Source organism: Chenopodium quinoa, unplaced genomic scaffold, assembly GCF_001683475.1.
Source record: "Chenopodium quinoa cultivar QQ74 unplaced genomic scaffold, ASM168347v1, whole genome shotgun sequence".
Taxonomy (NCBI): domain Eukaryota; kingdom Viridiplantae; phylum Streptophyta; class Magnoliopsida; order Caryophyllales; family Amaranthaceae; genus Chenopodium; species Chenopodium quinoa.
Window position 1 is genome coordinate 1,714,597 of NW_018745470.1, and position 21,354 is coordinate 1,735,950.

At 36.2% G+C, this 21,354-nt stretch overlaps 3 protein-coding genes across 3 annotated transcripts; all 3 read left to right on the forward strand.

Annotated features, from left to right (window-relative positions):
* The first annotated feature begins 14,636 nt into the window (after window positions 1-14,636).
* LOC110715147 lies at window positions 14,637-15,461 on the forward strand. The gene is made up of 2 exons (XM_021893718.1): window positions 14,637-15,061; window positions 15,154-15,461. The coding sequence occupies exons 1-2, from the start codon at window positions 14,637-14,639 to the stop codon at window positions 15,458-15,460; spliced, it is 732 nt and encodes a 243-aa protein (XP_021749410.1). The 3' UTR covers window position 15,461.
* LOC110715098 lies at window positions 15,373-16,762 on the forward strand. Its single transcript, XM_021893679.1, has 2 exons — window positions 15,373-15,650; window positions 15,732-16,762. Exons 1-2 carry the CDS (start codon window positions 15,570-15,572, stop codon window positions 16,197-16,199), a joined length of 549 nt encoding a protein of 182 aa, XP_021749371.1. The 5' UTR covers window positions 15,373-15,569; the 3' UTR covers window positions 16,200-16,762.
* Window positions 16,763-17,726: 964 nt separating this feature from the next.
* Window positions 17,727-20,627, forward strand: LOC110715148. The gene is made up of 4 exons (XM_021893719.1): window positions 17,727-17,816; window positions 17,983-18,084; window positions 18,167-18,577; window positions 20,395-20,627. The coding sequence occupies exons 1-4, from the start codon at window positions 17,727-17,729 to the stop codon at window positions 20,428-20,430; spliced, it is 639 nt and encodes a 212-aa protein (XP_021749411.1). The 3' UTR covers window positions 20,431-20,627.
* Window positions 20,628-21,354: the final 727 nt, after the last annotated feature.

Consider the following 21,354-nt stretch of genomic DNA (forward strand, 5'->3'; position numbering starts at 1 on the left):
GCACTATTCACATACCATGGTTGATTTAATTTTTTCACCTCAAAAAAATGAATAAATGTTATTATATTATATATCATTAGATTTGTCATAATGTCTAATTTCATAATATAATTTTGTTACAATTTTTGCTAATACACAATTATAGATATTTATGGTCAAAGTAGCGTTACGGAAAATGTGCCGGTCAAACTGATGCATATAAAAAAAACAGATGGAGTATTCTCTTTATTTGGTCCTTAACTGGTTATTAACCTGTTTCTCCCTTGGTTTTTAAATACCTGCTCCATTTTTCATTTTCGGCCGTTTTTAAATACTTTCTTTATATTCTTATTTGAAAAGCTTTTACAATATTTAATTCATTTCTTTCACCTAGTGGACATACCATGAATCATATTTTATTTATTGGTCCTTCAATTCTCTCCACTACTTTTGTTTTTTTACAATTTTTTATTCTTTCACCTACCCTGCCTAGCGTGACTTTGTAAGATGCGCGCAACTTTTTCCGCGGCAGCTTTAATTTTAACCCAGACGCTCCTAAATCCGTCATTATTGGGTTTTAAGCACGAGCTTAAGCCTAATTATGATCGGGTTTAGTTAATTGGATCTTGTGTTGGCCTTGATCTTTTATTTGGGCTAGTTTTTGTGTTTTGTGGCTTAACCAGTTATCCATAAGTATTCTTCACTTCGATCCAACATGAAGATGGCTTTATTTATCGTCATTGCACTTCCTGTTGGGACAGGATGCCAAAAGTAGATGTCTACAGCCACAGACCCCGAAACCTGTAAATTCCTCAAAAAGCTTGGATTGTAGCCTTCAATTTTGTAAATTTTTACTTTTTTCACCTGGAAATAAAAATTGCTGACGGGGTCCGGATAACATTGCTCCATCGCAACCGTTTGGTTGGGTGGACTTTTATGAATGCACCGACTGAGTCGGTTTTGATCATTTTGCGTTTGAATTTTGCATTTTGCTTCTCTTGAAGTTCATGGAGATGAGGATGATGATGATTCCCCTCCTACTCTATCTTTCCAAGTCTTCAACGATGACCACTCGATACCACTATCTTATTTCAATGAAGCATTCCAATTTCCCGAGCCTTTGGGTGGAGCACCATACATTTATCCGGCCTTTGACACTTTGCAAAGGGATCATAGATATTGTGAGGAAGATTGGTGGTATATAGATAGAAAAAAATGTCAGAATGATGGTTGAAATGTTGTGTTGGTTTAGATTTCCGCTGAACTTTTATCTATTAAGGGTAGAGCTAGACATTGCAATAAGCTTACATGGAAAATTAGTATAAACTTTTGAGCATGGGTAATTGATGCTCAGTAAAAATGATTTGTGGCTGATATGGATAGTTTAGCTCTTTGATCATTCATACTATACTACATTTAAATTCGTGTTAGTCTAACCACCCCGGACCCTAAACCCTAAACCCTAACCGTGCTAGAAACCCCAATTATTGGGGGAGGTTGGTTGGGAAACCCGTTCGATGCATAATCAATACTAAATAAATTATTTAATGTCTAGTTGAAAAGTTTTGTTGAATTTTGTGTGCTTCTATACAGGTGCATTGAGGTAAGTGTGTGTTGATAGGTGAAAGCATGTTAGTGTGTTCAAATACGCGTATTGTACTCAGCTTTGCTGATTGTGTGTTTGTTTGTTTATTGGCCTCGTCTTTACCTTGGCCCTATGATGACCCATTTTTAATGGAGAATAGTGGAAACAAGTAGAGAGAAGCTTTTCAGGTGATTGAAGCATATTCATGATGGGGCGTGAGTGAAGAGCGAATCATGTTAGTTTCTATTAGTTTATGATGTGTTTAATGCTTTGATTGTTTTATGATATTATTACTCATGAGACTAACACAAAATTTTGAAGTTGGTTTGGTTTAATAAGGGCTTTTCACTGGTTTTTATGAAAATAAAGGAAGTTTGATAAGTGACTTTTATGTCACTTTTATGGTATTTATTGAGTTGTTTTCCGGCTTATTTTCCAATAATTTAACCCTTTTTGTCCTTTATTTCTATTATTTTCTTATTCCCATCTTTTATATTTATTTTGAGTATTTTTGTAGTTTTTAATAGTTTTTAGTTTTTTTTCGTATTTTTAGTTAATAGTTTCCTAGTTTATCACTTTTTCTTATTTTATTTTAGTTTAACCATTTATTTTATTTTACTTCGTTGTATCTACGTAGTAGATAAGAACCTAGCTTGAGTAATGAACTCAAGATAGCTTGGGGGCTCATACTATGGGTTATTTGACCACCTAATGGACCACTTTGACTTATCCTAGGCTCAACTTGGCTTTTGGGTTTTTAGCCAAGTGGATCAAGTAAACATGGTGCCTTGCCTTAGGGGAAAGTAGGGCAGCCATATTACTAGATTGTGGATGTAAAATTTGGATGTCATGGAATGGTTAGCTCCACGCCAAAGACCATGTTGATCTTGCTACTTGGATTACAATTCATGTTTAGTTGGTATGCTACGAATGCTAACTACATTATTTTATACCAGTACTTTATATAGGTCATTCATAAAACGATTTCGATTTTTATTGTTTTTATGGTTCAATAAGCTTTTGTATATTTTATTATTTTCTCCAATTTCTCCTAAAACTCCGCGCATGGAGAAATGAAGCAAGTATTTAAAAATGGAGGGAGTATAATAGGTTAAGATGACACGTGTCACTAAGTGATTGGTTGAAACATAAAAAATGAAAAAGAAAACCTTACATAATTTATTTTCAATAAAAAACTTAATTTTTTTTTTTAAAAAAAATTAGAAAATCTGCCAACCTCCACGCTCCACCTTCGCCACCACCACTGCAGCGGTCAGGACCTTCCTCCCATACGCCGACTAGAACCGCTTTCCCCACGTCGACAACTCTTCCTAGACCCGTGTCAGCTCCCATTTTCCCGAAACCACCAAATCTGCCCACCTTTAAACCCCTATAATCCCTAAAAATTAAACAACCTCACTGCCGCTAAAAACCCCAAACGGCCTTTTGGGTTTTTAGCATCAAGGAGGTCGCTTTTTGGTTTTTTTGTGGGTTTAGGGTGGGCGGGTTTGGTGGATTTTGGGAAGGTACGCCAAAAAGGGGAGTGCCAGAGCGGGGGAGGGGGTTGGGAGCGATAGTTGGGGTGGGAAAAACATGGGCTGGTCGTGGGAGAAAGCTTCCGGCAAGTGGTGGGGGTTTTCGTGGGTTGGGGATGATGTTTTTGTTTTAATTTGTTTATGTAGTTTTCTTTAAAAAAAAATATTTCAACTAATCATATGGTGACACGTGTTACAAGAATCCAAAAAAAATAAATACCTTTTTACCCGGTTACCGGTCACTCGAGACTATTTTGAGCAGATGACCCCTAAAGTTGGGATTAATTTAAAATAATCCAACGTTGGGATTATTTAAAGCAAATACGTGAAAGTAGGGATTATTTTTATCAACTTTTTCTACTTTTTAATACAATATACATAATTAAACCTTAATTATTTTAAACAAAATATTAAATCCTAGATAAAACCTAACTAACACAATTATTAACTAATCTTAAACTTTTAAAATAAATACATAAATCTAAACTTAAAAAATGAAAAATACTCATAGATTATTACTTCTTAAGAAAAAATAAAAACAAATAATAAATAAAAAAAATAAAAAGTGTTACTTGTATTGGTTTATTAACTAGTATTGTGCCACGTGGGATGGCCTTGTTGTTTATTGAATTTTAAGATAGGATTTTAATCTATATATCAAATTTCAAAATATATCATTGATACAAAATTATTTAGGAATTGATGTGCTTTTATTACGATATGCTATCTAGTAGATAGACATGTAATGACTAATAATTATGTTGGTGGAAATATTCGATTTACTTTAATACATTAAAAAAAATAAAAAATTAGCAAAAAATAAATTAAATAAAACAAATGTTCAAACCCTGTTGGGTTGACTTGAACCCAAACTTTGGGCAAGGGTTGAACATTTCTTGACTCGTAACCTGAAGTTACCCAATCTGAGATGACTCATGACCTGACCTAATTGACAAGTCTACATAGTAATAAAATTCTATTAGATTGTGAAGTATATTATTTTAACAGATTATTATATATTATAAATGGATGTAATTCTGAGAATTATTATCTAATAATATTTTTTGAATAAAATTATAATTCAATTTGAACATCCGAAATATTGGTATTTTGTCTAAAATAAAACTCTAAACTAACAATTTTATCCTAAAATCGTATCCAAATAGAATTCTAAACTAACAATTTAAACAAAACTTATTACTCGTATGGAAATAAAGAGTTTAATATATCATATCATACAATTAATATATAAAGCTAAACTTTTAATCATGCTACGAGACAACGATACTTGGCTTTTCAACTATTCGCTAAGTCTTGAACCACGTTGGCAAAAACTAATCTTATTATGACACGTAGGATTTATTTGAATATATTTTAAGGAATTAAAAAGTTGTATTTTTTAATAGGATAAAAACTAGGATTAAAAAAAAAGTTAGTTTAGAGTTTTATTTTCAATAAAAAATGGATAGTTTTATAAGATAAATATCGCTGGTTTAGAGTTTTATTTCCGATAAAATACCCATAATTCATAAATACAATATTAATTATTTAGTTTATCTCGATCACGAGAAAAAACGACTTGCCGTTTAGCCATGCCATGAGACATCGACACTTGACTTTTCAAATTTTCGCCAAAGACTCGCGCCACATTAGCAACAACTAATCTTAGTATGTATAGGCGTCATACGAAGCGCTCCTACGTTAAGCATAGTGGTGAATATGCTTAAGACTCATAGGAAGTGAGAATTAACGTATACGATTAGGGACAAGAAAAGTAGAGAGCCGCCAACAAGTTTTGGAGGAACTTGTAAACCGTTCATGGATCATAAAAGGAAACCGCGAATAAAGGGACAACGATATGCAACAACGATTAACCCGTGAAGGTTACACTCCATTCATAATCTATGAAATTACTAACTCCATATGGTTTGAAACTACGAAAGGAGGACCTACGATGTTGGTACGAAGTGAGTCATGGAGTCACATTCGCCCGTATTGACCTCTACTCGATTCTTATAGTGAAAAGTAATTTCTACGATCTCAAAGGCATGCAAACAAAGATTCAATTTTCTCCAAACTATTATTATGCTAAATTGGTAGATTATTAATGCACATATAATTCTATAATATTGTGATCAATTCGATTAAACAACAAGATTAAAAAGGAACCTAAATCGATTGTCCAAATTATCTTATTAGGCGTGATTTTCAATTACATATCCTTTTAATTTAAACATGCAATATGATGATCATAATAATAATAATAATAGAAACTAAAATTAATATTCGAAGCAATTTAACAATAATCACAACACTTACTCTGCAACAACATATTTAGAAATAGTTAGAATTATAATAGGAACACAGGAACATAATTCATTACTTTGATTTCGTTTGCTTGCAACTATAAAATAATAAATGTGTTAGTAACTTCAAGGAAAATTAATAATAATTAATGGAAATAAATTCAAAAGGTAATAGAGTTGTTGGGGCTAAACCCTCACACAGTTCCAACTTTCATGCCTTGGTTTAAGTACGGAATTTCGGGTTAAGTACGGACTCCGGGGATGCTTAGGGGGAGTACTTTAGAAGAATAGGGTGAATAGTGTTTAGGATCAAGAAAGAGAGAGAAAATAGAATGATTGTTGGTGCAGAGGGAGAGAGAATGATTTTGATGTCTAGAAAGAAAGAGAATGATTTTTAGTCCCCCGAAATTGAGGAAATCAACCTCATATTTATAGAGAACATATGTGGGGTGAAGCACAAAACCCTAGAAGTGAAGTTGCCGTGAAGAAAAGCCTAGGAAAAAAATCTGTGTCACGGTGCATAATACCGTGACACGGTACAGAGTGTCATGCCACGTCACGTATTGTCGTGGCGTGGTAAATTCCTTTGTTTTATGCGTTTTGAAAACAATGATAAATTTTGATCCGTAAATGGAAATAAGGTATATAATATATTATTGGAAATCTTATTAAGTCTACTTTCCAACCCAATTAGAATCAGGTCAAAATATTTAGTAGATTTTAAGATATGGCCATTTTAGTGCAAGGGTGTCGGTTTTGGGCCGAGTTTTAGTGTTTTCCTCTTATCTTTTTAGTTTTAAATCGGAATTTGGGCTTATTGACAGGCTAAAGTCGTATTACCTAATCAAATTCCTAAGTCCACTAACTATCAGATAGGGAAGAAGGGTCGAACCACAGGGAAACAAGTCAATTTATTTTTAATTAATTAAAAGCAATCTAAATTATCAAGTAACAATTTGTTGTAAAGAAAAGGCTATACTACGAAGAATATGAGTAGGGAGAATAAAATAGGAGGAATCAAATAATAAAAGGCCTAGGGAATAGGTTCACCAATAAATAATATTCCAGGGTAAAACATAACAATCAATCATCAATGCATCAATTAATCAGATCATAAAGGGCTTTCGCTACGTATTACAATCACATAGTTTATTTACCGGTATTAAATCTCATCTCTTGAATCTCGACCTAACCATTTATAAATTAGTTTGCCTATTGAAACTAAGCCTAAACATTAATTCTCATCTCTCGAATCTTGAATTAATATTGCCAAACTCATACAATTAAACCAGGCCTAATCTAATTGCATAGCATTAAATCAATCAATAGAAAATTAATTAAGCATTGACAATCAACAATCGTAAATTACCCCTTCATATTATTTATTGGATCCCCTTAATCCCTAGAAAGAAATCTACTCGCACATAATTAAATCTAAACTAAAAAAAAAATTAAACAAGTCATGAAGAAATAAAGAAATAAAATTGCTGAGATTAATAATGAAGAAATCGTTACCAAATTAATCGGAATTAAAGAGTTGAGTCAATAACAAGAGTAAAGTTGTTGAGAGAATTCAAGAAAGAGAAAAATAATCTAAGTAGAGAGATAATAGAAAGTAAAAAGAGTGTAAAAGAAGTGCTAAACTTGCTTAACGAAATCGTATTTATATTAAGCAAGAAATCCTAAACTAAAACAAACTAATCCAACGCTTAAAAATTCATCAGAGACACGCGCCCGGTTGGGCGCCACACCGCCCGGCCAGGAAAACCTTTTCTTCGTTAGCTTCACTTCTCACGCCTGGCCGGTCGCGAGATCGGGTGCCAGCTGATGCTGCAAGTACTCCGCCCCGCCCGGTCGGGCGCGCCTTCGGGCAGGAGCTCTCTTGTACGGGCAAGGCCACTTAGGTAACGTTGGACTCCTCGTTTGGGCTATTAGCTCGACCCAAACCAAATATCCTCCTTGGGGCTTTAATCACTTGGTCCAATGCCTCGTCTTCACATAAGTCGAGCCCTTAATTACTGGTTTGGTGACCTTAACCGATCTTGGGCTACGAAAGGTGGTTGTGTTCCTCTAATGCTCGTAGTTGCTTCATAAAATCTCGGGAAAATGCTCTAAAAGTGCAATTCCCTACAAAAGTCAACCAAAACTACGAAAACACTAGAAAACACCAATTAGTAATAAAAGTGGCTCTAAAGAGCCAAAAACATTGCTAATAATGACCATGGGACGGGGGTAAAATACTATATAAAATCGACACATCACTTATGATATAGCGTTGGAAACTTTATTTCAAGGCCTATCCAAAATAATAATATTTGGATCAAAATTACAGGGCCATAAAATCAGTTTAGCTCAGTTTTGTGATGTGGATACAAAAAAAGGAAAATAAGCTAAGCTATGGTTTTGGGAAATGGGCTAAGAATTGGGTTGGTTAATGAAATATATTTGTTCTGCGTATGGATCCAAGGCATCTGCTGGGTGAGCTGGGCCCCGTCGACAACCTACACAAGACAACACACGTAAACTGCCCTCGGGGGTGGCTCGAGGAACCCCTCTCCGTTGCCTAAGTTAGAGTGTGTTTAGAGAGAGAAAGTGTACTTAGAGAGATGTAGAGAGTGTAATAACTTGTGTGTCTAACCTCCTTTCTGTCGTACTTTGCCCTCTATTTATAGGTGTACAATCTCCTTTGTGGAGAGTGAAAGGAATGGTGTCCTTCGGACAAGTGTATTATTCTGATAGTGTTCAGAAATATTAGAAAGCTAATATATTCAGTAAGGTCAAGTGATCGGAATGCCTGGGTGGAGGCCACTTCCAATCAGTAATATTAATGCATAATTAATATTACAGCTTAATCTTGACTGACCCCTTCGGGTCACACCCATAGCAATGAACGAACAGAACTTGACGAATTAATCCGGAAGAAATTAATTCGTCGCCCGAGTATTAAATATTTAGACGTCGGAAATTCGAGCTTGGAGCGTCAAAATCGAGCGTCGGAGAATCTCAAATGTCGAGCCAAAATTTAGGATTTGGCAAGACGGGAAAATGCTTCAAGTAACAAGTAAAATCCTGGCCACGCAAAAGGCTAGGAAAGCGTGCCCAATAGGAGCGTGCCACGTGGCAGCACACATGGCAAATTGCCATGTGGAAGCACATGTGGCAGCCGCACGTTGGCATCCACCTAGTGGCAGCCACCAAGTGGCAGCGTGCCATGTAGGCAGCGTGCCAAGTGGCAGCGTGCCACGTAGGCAGCGCGCCACGTGGCAGCGCGCCAAGGTGGCGACACATGTGGCAAGGGCCATTGTAGGCATCGTTTGAAGTGCGCCTACGTAAAAGCATGGTGTGAATATGTTTGGCACTCATAGGTAGTGGAAGTTGACATATACGATTAGGGACACGATTAGGGACAAGGAAAGTATGGAGCCGCCAACAAGTTTTTAAGGAACTTGTAAACCGTTCACGGATCATTAAAGGCAACCATGATTAAGGGACAACGATACACAACAACGATTGACCCGTGAAGGTTACACCCCATCCATAATCCATGAGATTACTATCTCCATATGGTTCGGAACCATAAAAGGAGGATCGGGGATGATAGTACGAAGTGAGTCATGGAGTCACATTCGCCCGTATTGGCCTCTACTCGATTCTTATAGTGAAAAGTATTCCCTGCGATCTCAAAGGCATACAAACAAAAATTCAATTTGCTCCAAACTATTATCAAGCTAAATTGGTTGAATATTAATGCAACACATTATTATAAAATATTTGGGACCACTTGATTAAATAGCAAGATTAAAGGAACCTAAACCGGTCGTCCAAATTATCTTATTAGGCGTGATTTTCAATTACATATTCCCTTTAAACATGCAATATGGCGATCATAGTAAATAATAATAGAATAAACATTAATATTGGAAGCAATTCAACAATAAATTCAACAATATAAAATCGTTAAATTAGAAAAATAATAGAAATAAAAGGAGCATAACTCCTTACTTTGATTTTGTTTGCTTGCAACTATAAAAATAATAAACGCGTTAGTAACTTCAAGGTAAATTAATAAAAAAATAATTAAAATGAAATGAAATTAAATTAAATAAAATTTATTTGGGGCTGAGGGAAGGTATTTGAGAGAAAAGGGTAAAGTACGAACTCTTGGGTGTGCTTAGGGAAGGTATTTGAGAGAAAAGGGTAGGCTAGTGTTTAGGCTAGAGCATAGAAGAGAGAATTAGAGAGTTATTGATGCCCCGTACATCATGAGGGGGTATTTATAGAAAAAAATGTGCTGAGGGAACACATGAAACCCTAAAAAGATGAAAACCCTAAAAAAATTCACCACGACACGACAGTGGGCACCATGTCACGTGGAATCCCACCGTTAGACGGGAGAGGATACCGTGACAGGGTGGATAGCTGTGTGACGCTGGAAATATTTAGGGTACGGGGAAGAAAACGCGTGAAGGGTTTACGCGGAAAGGACACAGAATTGCCCCGTGTCACAGCAGGGGCACCGTGTCACGGAGAATCCCACCGTCAGACGGGGCATGTTCCCGTGACACGGTGGACAACACTTGTGACGTGGGATCCTGTATTCAGCTTTTCCGTCTAATTTCAGTTCTAACCCTAATTTCGTTCAGCATTTTTAAGTGCCGGTTGATAATTTCAGACCATTTCTGACTTTTTTTTATTTATTAATTGGGCCAAAATAATAAATGAATTAAATAAAATAAAAAGGTTTGGGCCAAAATTAAGAATGAACTATGCTTAGACTAAACATCAAGACTGATCCATGTATTATTTTATGAACTGAATTCGATTGAACATGAATTTTAAGCACTCCCGGGATTAAATACTCAACCCGACCAAATAATGGGGTGAAAGGTTGTTCTTCATTGGGTTTGGTTTTGGGGAGACATTTTTAGGTGTCTACAGAAGCCCCCACTTTGACTGAGTTTGTAGAAACGTAAGTTTCGAAAACGATAGTCAAAGTAGTCGATAGGGAAGGAGAATGATTTAAGGCGTTCTGCGATTCTAAATCACTCTGTATACACCAATACCTGCAAAAGAATGTTAGTTCCACAGTAAAAGAGTAAAGGGATAGAATGCATATCTGGTGTATCGGTGACAAATGAGTTTGGTAGCTTCCTATGCTTGAAGGAATCCACCGGATGATGTTTTGTTCAAATGCTTTCCAGGCTTGAGGAAAGCTGAATGATGAATTTGGTAGGTTTCTATGCTTGAAGAAATCTATCGGATGACATTTTTCATGCTTGAGGAAAATCGACAGATGATTTTGGCGGTAATCTATGCTTGAAGAATTCCACCGATTATACTTTCTATGATTGAGGAAAGTCGACAGATAAATACTTCCCATTCTTGAGGAAAGTCGACAGATGAACTTGGCGGTTTTCTATGCTTGAAGAAACCCACCAATAATACTTTCCATTATTGAGGAAAGTCGATAAATGAGTACTTTCAATTCCATCCTCGAGGAAAGTCGATAGATGATATAATCGCTGACTTCTTCGTGTATCGAGAATCTTGCGCCGGAATGATGGTGGTTCGATTGTCCCCGAACGTGGGCCGTAGATGATTAACCTTCAAGTCGACTATTCGACCATATCAGGTGTTTAAAATGTCGAAAAATAGACTTTGATGTTTGCTAGGGGTAAAATGGTAATTTTAGTCCCCTTTAAATATCAGTTAGAATTTTCCGCGCATTTTCAGTGAGAAAATAACTGTCCAAAAACCTCGGAAAATCGTTCAAACTGGTCAAAGATGGCAGGAATATTCGCTGACTGCATTAAAAAGCGTGCAGGGCAAGCAGCAAGGCCACCGTGCCACGTGGACACATCCCGCGACACAGTGCATGACCCCGTTAGACGGTGGAGAATCACGTGACGCGAGGCTTTTCTCCCCCCTTTTTTATTTTAATTTTTTTGAAATGTTATCGTGACCTGGTAACGGGGTTCGCGGCACGGGATGCTAGCTTAACGGTATTTTTCCCCTTAAATACTAACTGGGTCTTCCCCATTTTCTCACTCCTTCTTCACCATTTTCGATCGGCTGCTCTCTTTCTCTTCTCCATTTTTTTTTCTTTTTTATTTTTTAAAAAAATTTACCCAGACCACCGTGCCACGACCGACGTCACTGGCAATCGAGGAGACACACCGTGACACGATGTCCGGCTGCGCACGGCTACCCTTTTTTTTTATTTTTTTGTTGCCGCTGCAGCTGCCTGAGCTCTACTATGTTCTGCTACTGCTGCCGGAGCTCCGCCACCGTCCCCAAATCATCGTGACACGAACTCAGGTGACCGTGTCATGGCGTCAGCTGCTCGTGCCACGGTGGTTGCGGTTGTGGTGCTGAACAATTTCAGCGATTTTTCGGCTTTTGGAACTCAATTCTTTACCAAATTCACTCCGGTTTTTTTCTAGTTTCCTCATTTTTGATTTCTCACAAGGATACATGTAAGTTTCCTTTGCTTATGTCTCAAATTTTGTTGTAAATTCCATACTTGCTTGAAACCCTAAAAAATCAAATTTGGGTTTTTTTTTTTTATTTTGAGCTTCCATGTTAACATTCTTGCTATGAATTGACTTGTATATGTATGCATGCGTGTTTGGGAGCAATTTGAGACAAAAATTGTATGATTTGGTGAAGAAATGAGCAAATCACCCCTTTTGGTACTACCTTGTACATAAATGATGTTCTTGTTGTTCATGTCATTTTTTTGCACTTAAAATGGTTATATATTAGTCGTAGATCTTGTAAAATATGTTACAATGTGTCGATCTATTGTTTTTGTGCAATTTCGAAACATGCTCTGCTTTATATATGTACTATATTGTCATGGAGAACATAGTATCATGTGGTTAGGGAAACTGTAGTATTAGTTGTCATGGAGAAACTAAATACTAGTAATAATTCCATTATTTTGCTAATTCTTAGCCTTGAGGTAAAAATTTAGCATATAACAGAAGATGCAACTTGAGATAACTGTTAAGCTGTTTTTGAATAAATAACTAAATAACTTAGGAAATGATGCTAAGTATTTAGATTTTTATTTTTGAAATAGCATGCCTAGACAACGGGATCGCGATCTTTCTACTCATGGCCGGCGTCAGGATTTTCAGGAGGACACTCCCACAGTTCCTGAGGGCATGGAAGACGATGCCCTAGAGACCGAGCCTCGCCCTTCTTCGAGTAGGGGCAGATGGGTTCCACCTCCTTGGTCGCCAGATGAGTTGGTTTTCTGCCGTTAGAACCACGTTTCTCACCGTCCACTTGCCGGCATAGTCGATGGCACGCTTCGCCATCATGGATCCGGAGCTGGAGATTTGGTTCCTCGACTATATGGGATTATCACGAGGGATCCTGTTACGAACGCCTTGTGGGAATCTGCTGGTTTAGTAGACTTTTATTTGGCGGTCGTAGGATTTCGCAGCCCCCGGGGTTGTGACCCGACAGTCGTTCGTGTGTTGTTGGAGTATTTTTGGGATACTACCAACACCTTTCACTTCGCTTGGGGGGAGATGACAGTGACCCCTCTAGATTTTAGCATGATTAGCGGTCAACGCTTCACCGATCGGGTCGTTCGGTAATTTCTTGACCTTACCTGGGGGGCGGCTGAGGTAGCGGATTTGTTAGGTCCTGTCGTCCAGCACATTAGGACTCAGCCGGTGCCTCGAGGTGGTCCTAGGAGCGGGCGATCAGAGTTGGCTTCTGTTCTGGCCTGTGGCTTTGACATGGATGAGAAATCACCTGAGTAGTGAGTAGTGAGTGTGGATCTTCATTTTGATTCTCAATTCTGTTACTCTTTCTCCTGATAGGAGTTCGCGTGCGCTCGTTTGCTACCTTCCATCTTTGGTAAGGATTAGTGAGATAGGATCCTTTAGTTGGGCTAGCCTTGGATATGCCGATCTTCTCTTGTCGCTATGTCATGGTTGTAGGCAGCTAAATGACCAGGCCCCTGTGACTGTCTACGGTTTATGGAGAGTCGTAGAGGTGACGATCTTTCCTCTTCTTGTTTTGTTTTAATCTGTTTGACTCATGTGCTCAGATTTTACTTTTCCATGCAGCTATGTTTCTATGAGTACTTTTCGGGACGACGTCGTGGAGCGGTCCATGACTTCCTTGTCGGAGCTAGCTAGCGTGACCGAGGCGAGTCACGAGTGGAGTCTGTCCCAATGCTACGCGGGCTGCTACGCCGAGGCACCTCTTCTGTTGGTGTAAGAATTGATTTTACAGCCTGTTATTCTCTACCTTGACGTCACTTTCAGCGTTTCATTGCAACTTTTTATGGTTTTCAGGTTGCTATTGATATCCAGTATCGGCCTTGGGCTGGGATGACTGATCTTACTGAGGCCTTGCAGCTTTCGGCATACGTACCGTACTGTTTTTGTTGGTACTGGACGCTTTGTTTGGTATCTTGGGGAGCGTGTTGTTCGTCAGCACAATGATGATCGCTTTATGGTGCCCTTGCCTCCACCGGAGTCGATACTAGACTCACGTTTGCTTAGGGAGTTGATAAACAGGGGAGAACGCTTCATGAATTGAAATTGTTATGGAGTGGGGTTGATGCTTTTGATGCTTATGATGGAGAGAAATTTAAATTGCGAGCCGCTTTGCTTTGGACTATTAATGACTTTCCTGGTTATGCAATGCTCTCCGGTCTGAGCACCAAAGGCTATATGGCATGCCCTATATGCATTGATTCAACTCCTTCTGAAAAATTTGGGAGTAAGACTTGTTATTGTGGGTATCGAAAATGGCTTCCATCATGTCATCCATATCGATTAGAGAGTGACAGTTTTAACGGAAGAGAAGAGCATGGTGAAGCTCCACCTCGGCCTAGTGGGACTGACATATTGGGGCTACAAGAAAAGGTTGGGTATGTTTATGGGAAGGCATCAAAAAGAAAGAGAGGTAACGAGGGTAACAATGAAGAAGATGTTTTCATTGGTACCAAGAGAAGCATATTTGATATTTTAGAGTATTGGGAGCATAATTTGTTGAGGCATAATCTAGATGTAATGCACATAGAAAAAAATGTGTGTGACAATATTTTAAATACTCTCTTAAATACCGATAAAAGCAGAGATAAGAAGGATGATCGAGATGCCCTTCAATGATGGGGCATAAAGCCACATCTTTGGGTTCAAGATAATCATATGCCTTCAACTTCTTATTCTATGTAATCATATGCCTTCAACTTATTATTCTATGTCTGTAGAGGAGAAAGAGAGGTTCTTAAAAGTTTTACGAAAACTCAAAGTCCCTGATGGCTATGGATCTAACCTTTCTAGATGCGTGAACATGAAGCAAAGAAGGTTGATAAACCTTAAGAGCCATGACAACCATGTTTTGATGCAAGATATCCTTCCCGCCGCATTAAGAGCTTCTAATGCAACAAAAGTAATTGATTTGCTTGCAAAATTGTCTTACTTTTTCAAGCAATTATGCTCCACTACTATTGATCCTGATGATCTAGATGCTCTTTTAGAAGGAATTGTATTAACCCCTTGTGAGTTGGAAATGGAGTTTTTGCCTTCGTTTTTCACAATCATGGTTCATTTGCTAATTCACTTAGTGGAGGAGGTTAAACTCGGTGGGCCAGTACAGTACAGATGGATGTATCCCATTGAGAGGTTAGATTTATTTACATATATGTCTAATCTAAATTCATCTAGAAAATCTATAAGTGTACTGTATTTTAATTATAATTTGACTTTTTGAAAAGGTACTTGGCCCATCTAAAGTTAAATGTAGCTAATAAAGCCCAACCTGAAGGGTCAATTGCAGAAGGCTACCTTTTAGAGGAGACCATTAGGTTTTGTTCAAGATATCTTGAAGGTGTTAAGACCGTCTTTAACAAACCTAAACGAATTGATGATGATTGTCCCAATTCTGGAAAATACTTGTGTAATTCTGGCGGTCGAGTAATAGGGAAAGAAGTCAATTTCCGTCTAGATGGCAAAAGCTTAAAACAAGCTCATCGCTATGTTTTACTGCATCATTCTGATGAAATTCAAGATCTTCTCGATTAAGTAGCAGGTTTTATTCTATTTTATGAATAACCAATTATTATAATATATCATTATAAATTATAATTTATTTTCCTTTCTTTGAAGAGAATTTTTAAATCTAAAGCGACAAATGAATACACATAACCCAATCACTGAAAGTGATGAAAGTGATTGGATCATCAACGAGTTTGGAGAGTGGTTGCGAAGTCAGGTGATATATATGTATCCTAATGTGTTCAAATTTCTTACAAAAATAGCAGACTGTTTTTGACTTTATATTCTACCATGATAGGTACACTCAATAGATGAAACCACCGAAGATGAGAAATTTAGAAAAATTCTGGCAGGGGGATTGAATTGTTATGGTAAAAAAATGAAGGGCTTTAAGATCAATGGGTATAAATTACAGATCATGGACCGTGATAGTCGTTTGACTACCCAAAATTCTGGAATCATGGTTGAAGCAGATGGAGAAGCATACTATGGGAAAGTGAAGGATATATATGAATTGGACTATTATGGGACTTACAAAGCTATATTGTTTCATTGTGTTTGGGTAGACATACATAGGGGTGTTAAATCAAATCAAAATGGCTCTATATGTGTTAATTTCTCTAAGTTGATGCATTCAGGAAGAAATTTGCAAGATGACCCTTTTATTTTCTCATCTCAAGCAAAACAGGTTTTCTACATTGAAGATGAGATACGAAAAGGATGGTTTCATGTTGTAAAGACTAAGCCTAGAGACTTGTTTGATTAAGGGGATGAGTTACCCGAAGTAGATAACGACAATGAATGATTAGTTTCCTATTTATTATTTAATTTGGATTTGTAATTGCTGAATTTAATTATGAGTTGATATTTGTCATTAATTAATATTTCCTTTTGCTGAATTTATCCCTTTACTTTTTGTTAATTTATCCTTTTATTTTCTCATTTGGATTTGTAAATATGCATCTTTTCATTTATTTTTAAAATTAATCTTTCGTTTGAATGAAGGATAATAGTTACCTTGTTGGAGTACTATCAAATTGCTTTCAGACATTCTATTTCTCTGTCTTCTGAATTTTGTGATGAAATCACATATTTACTCTAAACTAAACCCTTGGTTTGCATTTAGGCTTTATAGTTGGGTCGCATTCAGTAGAGAAGGGGTAATCTACTTATGTATAAAGCTGGAATTCTTTCCATGAATGTTTGTTACAATATCCAATATAGGGAGCCATTCTCCTTGTTTTTTTCTTTGTGAATCTTCTTTGATGATAAATGGCAAGTTGAAGATTGGTTAGCATTTAGAGCATTTGATCTCTGTCTAAATGTTAGAAACTGTATGTTAAAAGCTAATGTACCACAAATTGGTGTAAGATCAAATCTGCAGTAGTCGGTAAATAAATATGCCCAATTCGTTTTCAAGTCTCTAACCACCTTATTAAACATAGATGCTATAATTGGTAAAGTTTGATCACACATTGGTCAGTTCATTGGAAATTAGGAATACATTTAGAGTAGCTATTGGAAATCTGTTTTCAAATAATGCAAGTATATTTATTCTTATACAGTAGATTTTATTGTCAATTTTTCTTTTTAGGAAACATTTTCTGTCGATATTTCTATGCTGTTTCGATTAATGTCTTTTGCCTTTAAAGATTAGTTATTGATCATTAAATTCTCTCGATATTTTTATGCTGTTTATAAGGACATTCGATCTTCAAAGGCGAAAATAACAATTATTTAGGGCGGAGGGATTGAAAATACGGATTACTGTTTTAGTACTTTTTATAGCTATGTCATGAAAAAAAAAGCAACTGTAACAACTTGGTAGGATTCTGTTTGATAAGTGATGAGGAAATGTGGATTTTTTAATACCAGAAAAATTCTGAAAGATCACATCACAAATCCGAGAGAGAAAAGAGTAAAGTATACACAATGAAACAACAGTAATGGACCTCCTGTATTCGCCGCTGATGCTACAACCCTTTTCCTCTGTTGTCTGTCTAATAAGTTACATATTCTCTCCTTCCCTATTATCTTGCTATTGCCAATAGTCGTTTGCTTGTGTCAGTATTGCATCCCATCAGATATAGTTAGTCACACGATAAGGTTTAGAGATCTTAAATCCATTATATTTACACAGTACACGTGTTAGTGAGAACAGAGGCTAGCTTCCATCAGACCAACTCACTACCTAATCACACAAGCAGATCCGTTATATTCTGATTATAGTGGTTTTAGTGTGATGTAACTTTATTTCTATCTCATGCTAACCATGATTTTAAATAAAAAGAAAATGTCTGAACTCAGAAAAGCTGCTCGTGCGTCGCAAGTTCTCGTGCGCAAGAGTGGTGCTAAAAGCTTTGCAAATCGCAGAGCTATTCCGGTATAATTATCCTTCATTTTATTTAGTCCTAAAATTTGCATTTAGTGTTTTTTTTTTCTGTTTGACTATCTTACAAGATTTGGAAGAAAATGTAACTTCGTCAATTTAAAAGACTTAAAATAGCAGAAGTTAAATGTCATATATTTGTATGTTTCTCACATTGCAGAAAAAACAAAAAGGTGATTTCAGTGAATTGGAGTTTTTTAAAAGTGTTTACAGCGAAGGAGATGGAAGTTTCAAAGAGGGCACAACATCTCGTCAGTTTGTGGTATATATACCAATGAAAATTAGTTTAACCACTAATTTATTAGCTCTTTTCCAAGTCTTATAGTTTTCTTATCATGTAACAGGAGGATGCAATCAAGAAGGTGCAAGAAAGCCTTGATAACTCCTCTTCTTCCATTCCCAAGGTTGATATTGAAAATGAAGTTTTCAATCAACTTATTTATCAAGGCGAGATCCCTAAGCGTCCTCTAAATTATGGTTTTGGTGTGAAGCAAAGAGACATCTTTGTAGTGGAAGGACATTTAAGGAAAGAAGGGTCTTACTATGTCAACAATAGTGATATGGAAGTGGAGAAGTTGAAGGTTACACTGTTAGATATGAAGAAGCAAAATGAGGATCTTGCTGAACAAAATCAAATATTGAACACAAAATTTGATGCAGTTGGTTCTATGATGGCACAGGTTTTGAAGGCAACACGTAGTGGAAATGTTTCATCAGAAGTTATAGATAATGCAATACAACTACTTGATTCTCAGGTTTGGAATAAACCATTTCTTTTTTCATCCGCTTCCTTTTTTTTTAAATTTCCTTTCATTATTTGTGGCAAGATATAAAATTTCCTTTCATTAAAATTTCCTCAAGATAATGCAATACAACTACTTGATTCTCAGGGCTGAATCTATATTCCGTGGAATCGTACGGTTTTTAAATTCTGTATTATTGGTTTAGCTTCCTTGGTGCACCTTCTTTGCATCATGTGGTTTTCTGTAGCAATATAATCAAGAGACTCGGTTTGTCTTAAACGACAAGACAGAAAGCTACATTAGAATATTTTAGCTATATGCTACAGAACTATGAAGTTACCTTCGTAAATTCCTTATAGTCAGAATGATATAATGTGAGCAATAAAACCTAATATTTGAGAGGCACATATCCTAAGAATGATGGTTTAATTCATATGTTCAAGATGAAAGTGGATAAAGTTATCTGGAATATTGCGCATGTCAAGGTTTTAGTCAGAACTTTTAAGTCTGTTGGCACATATCACTGATGACTTAGGCACTTCCAGTCGTGTAATTGTGGATACTCAGCATCTTCTGCTCATTTATTTGAGAAATAGTAGGAGAAAATTTTATTCAAATGCCGAGACAAAACGCCTGTTGTCTGCTTGACTCTACTATAACACCACATTGCAAATTTTTCTGACCGACTTAAAATTTTCTAAGATCAATCAATAATAATGATGCTGAATAAGACTATAAGAGCAGAACTACATAAACAAGTGTGTCAGCTTACCTGAATTTATTAAGGCTGATGTGAGTTTTCTGTTTCTCTTGATCTCCTTGAGTTGCTTGATTTGCTACACCTGTTCACATACTCTGATGTTCTTGACAGTACATCTATTATTGAGGATAGCTTTGAATATGTTGATGCACCTATTGTGAGGATTGCTGGTGTCGACGTACCAATGCCTTATGCACCTTTTTTTCCATCCACTTCATTGCAGGATTGCTATTTTAGGTGGTTTTAGGTTTGATTAGGGAGAAGTGGTGTTAGTTAGAGGCAAGTTAGTACGTTTTAGTTAAATATTTGAAAGTTAGTCATTTTATATAGCTAGATTGATAAAGAATAAAGTAAAAAAATATTCACCATTTATTAATAATTAAAAAATTACTTATGGTTGCTGCGAGAATGATGAAGTATGTTACTGATTATGGGGAGTATGCTAGTAGGGTGTTCAAGCCCCCCTGCAATGCTCACTCCTGTTGTGTCTTCGTGGAAGTGCCCAGGGGTTGGTTGGGTTAAAATTAATTGTGATGCTCACATTGGCCAAGCTACAAGGCTGCTGCTTGCAGGTATGGGCTGCTCTAGGCGTCCAGGTTGGGGTACAGCAGAGTGATTATTGAAAGCGATGCCCAGCTTGTTGTACGTCGTCTCAAGCAGCAAATGCAGGGGTTTGATCCCTTTAGTTTGCTGTTGGATGATAGTTTATCCATTGCTAATTTGCTAGTTCTTTTTTTGATTTGTCGTTTTCTCATATTAAAAGGGCATGTAATATTTGGACCATATTAAACAGACATTTTGCAGTTTGTTATCTTTATCCCTAATATTTGAATAGGAATGTCATTTGTTATTAGCTGAGCACATACCGCCTTTAATAGCAATGGGTTAATTACTTGTGTTGTGCAAGAAAGTGACTATTTAGTACAAAAATTCTTGTTAGCTAGGCGTATCACTGGAAAATTATGTGCTTGGTTTACGTTCCTCTATGGCAAATATTTTATGTTTAACTTCTCTAATTTTGCAATACTACTACTACAATAATTGTTCACATATCAAATTTTCTTCGCAGGTTGTTGATGATGTAGGCAGCAATGGTAAAAAGTAAATTAAGAGCGTGATTTGGCTTCAAGCACTCTTATTATATATATGTGTGGGTATTTAGTAGCTTTGATAGCGTTGTGTGTAATTAGTTTGGACATCTTTTTTAGGAAAATATCTATATATCTCTGTATTCAAATACTACACTTGTTTAGTTGAATTGGATGTATAACGTTATTATGTAAACGGATTTATATATATATGTGTGTGTGTTTTTTTCTATATATATATGTTACTTTTTGTAAATACATTTTCATCAATTATGATTATATATATATATATTAATTATTATTATTATTATTATTATTATTATTATTATTATTATTATTATTATTATTATTATTATTTTGGTTGTTTACAGTTTTATATAAGTACTTCATTAATTTAATTTTATCAATTTTCGTCCAAAAAAATAGGGGGAAATAGTGACGCTTTTATAAATCAAAGTTATTGGTGGTATTTAAATTGTTGGAAATAATATATCATCATTTTGACACACAAAAGTGTCACAACTTTTTAAACAATGACTAACAAAAGCGTCACAAGGTTTTGGACATTAGTAATGGTGGGAAATACAGCCCCCAAGTTGACACACAAAAGTGTCATAATTTGATAGTAATGACTCAAAAAAGAGTCATAATTTTTTAGTAATGACACAAAAAAGTTTCATAATAATTTAGCGATGACACACAAAAGCGACATATTATACTTATAAATTGACACAAAAAAGCGTAAAATATTTTGGCTTCAAAAATTTTGACGCTTTTAAAAGCGTCAAAATAGAAAATTATGACGCTTTTTAAGGTCAATATATGTACAATAAAGTGTCACAATGTGCCTTGTTTTTTTTGTAGTGCTAGACTTTCAACATCTTCACTTCATTCGATTATGATTCGACGCGAAAGGTACTCATCACCGGGTTTGGTTTTGG

Coding starts and splice junctions, on each gene's coding strand:
- LOC110715147 (XM_021893718.1), top strand. CDS start 14,637: ATGTCTGTAGAGGAGAAAGAGAGGTTCTTAAAAGTTTTACGAAAACTC. Junction 15,062..15,153: donor TGGATGTATCCCATTGAGAG/GTTAGATTTATT, acceptor CTTTTTGAAAAG/GTACTTGGCCCATCTAAAGT.
- LOC110715098 (XM_021893679.1), top strand. CDS start 15,570: ATGAATACACATAACCCAATCACTGAAAGTGATGAAAGTGATTGGATC. Junction 15,651..15,731: donor GAGAGTGGTTGCGAAGTCAG/GTGATATATATG, acceptor CTACCATGATAG/GTACACTCAATAGATGAAAC.
- LOC110715148 (XM_021893719.1), top strand. CDS start 17,727: ATGTCTGAACTCAGAAAAGCTGCTCGTGCGTCGCAAGTTCTCGTGCGC. Junction 17,817..17,982: donor CAAATCGCAGAGCTATTCCG/GTATAATTATCC, acceptor CTCACATTGCAG/AAAAAACAAAAAGGTGATTT. Junction 18,578..20,394: donor TACAACTACTTGATTCTCAG/GTTTGGAATAAA, acceptor TTTTCTTCGCAG/GTTGTTGATGATGTAGGCAG.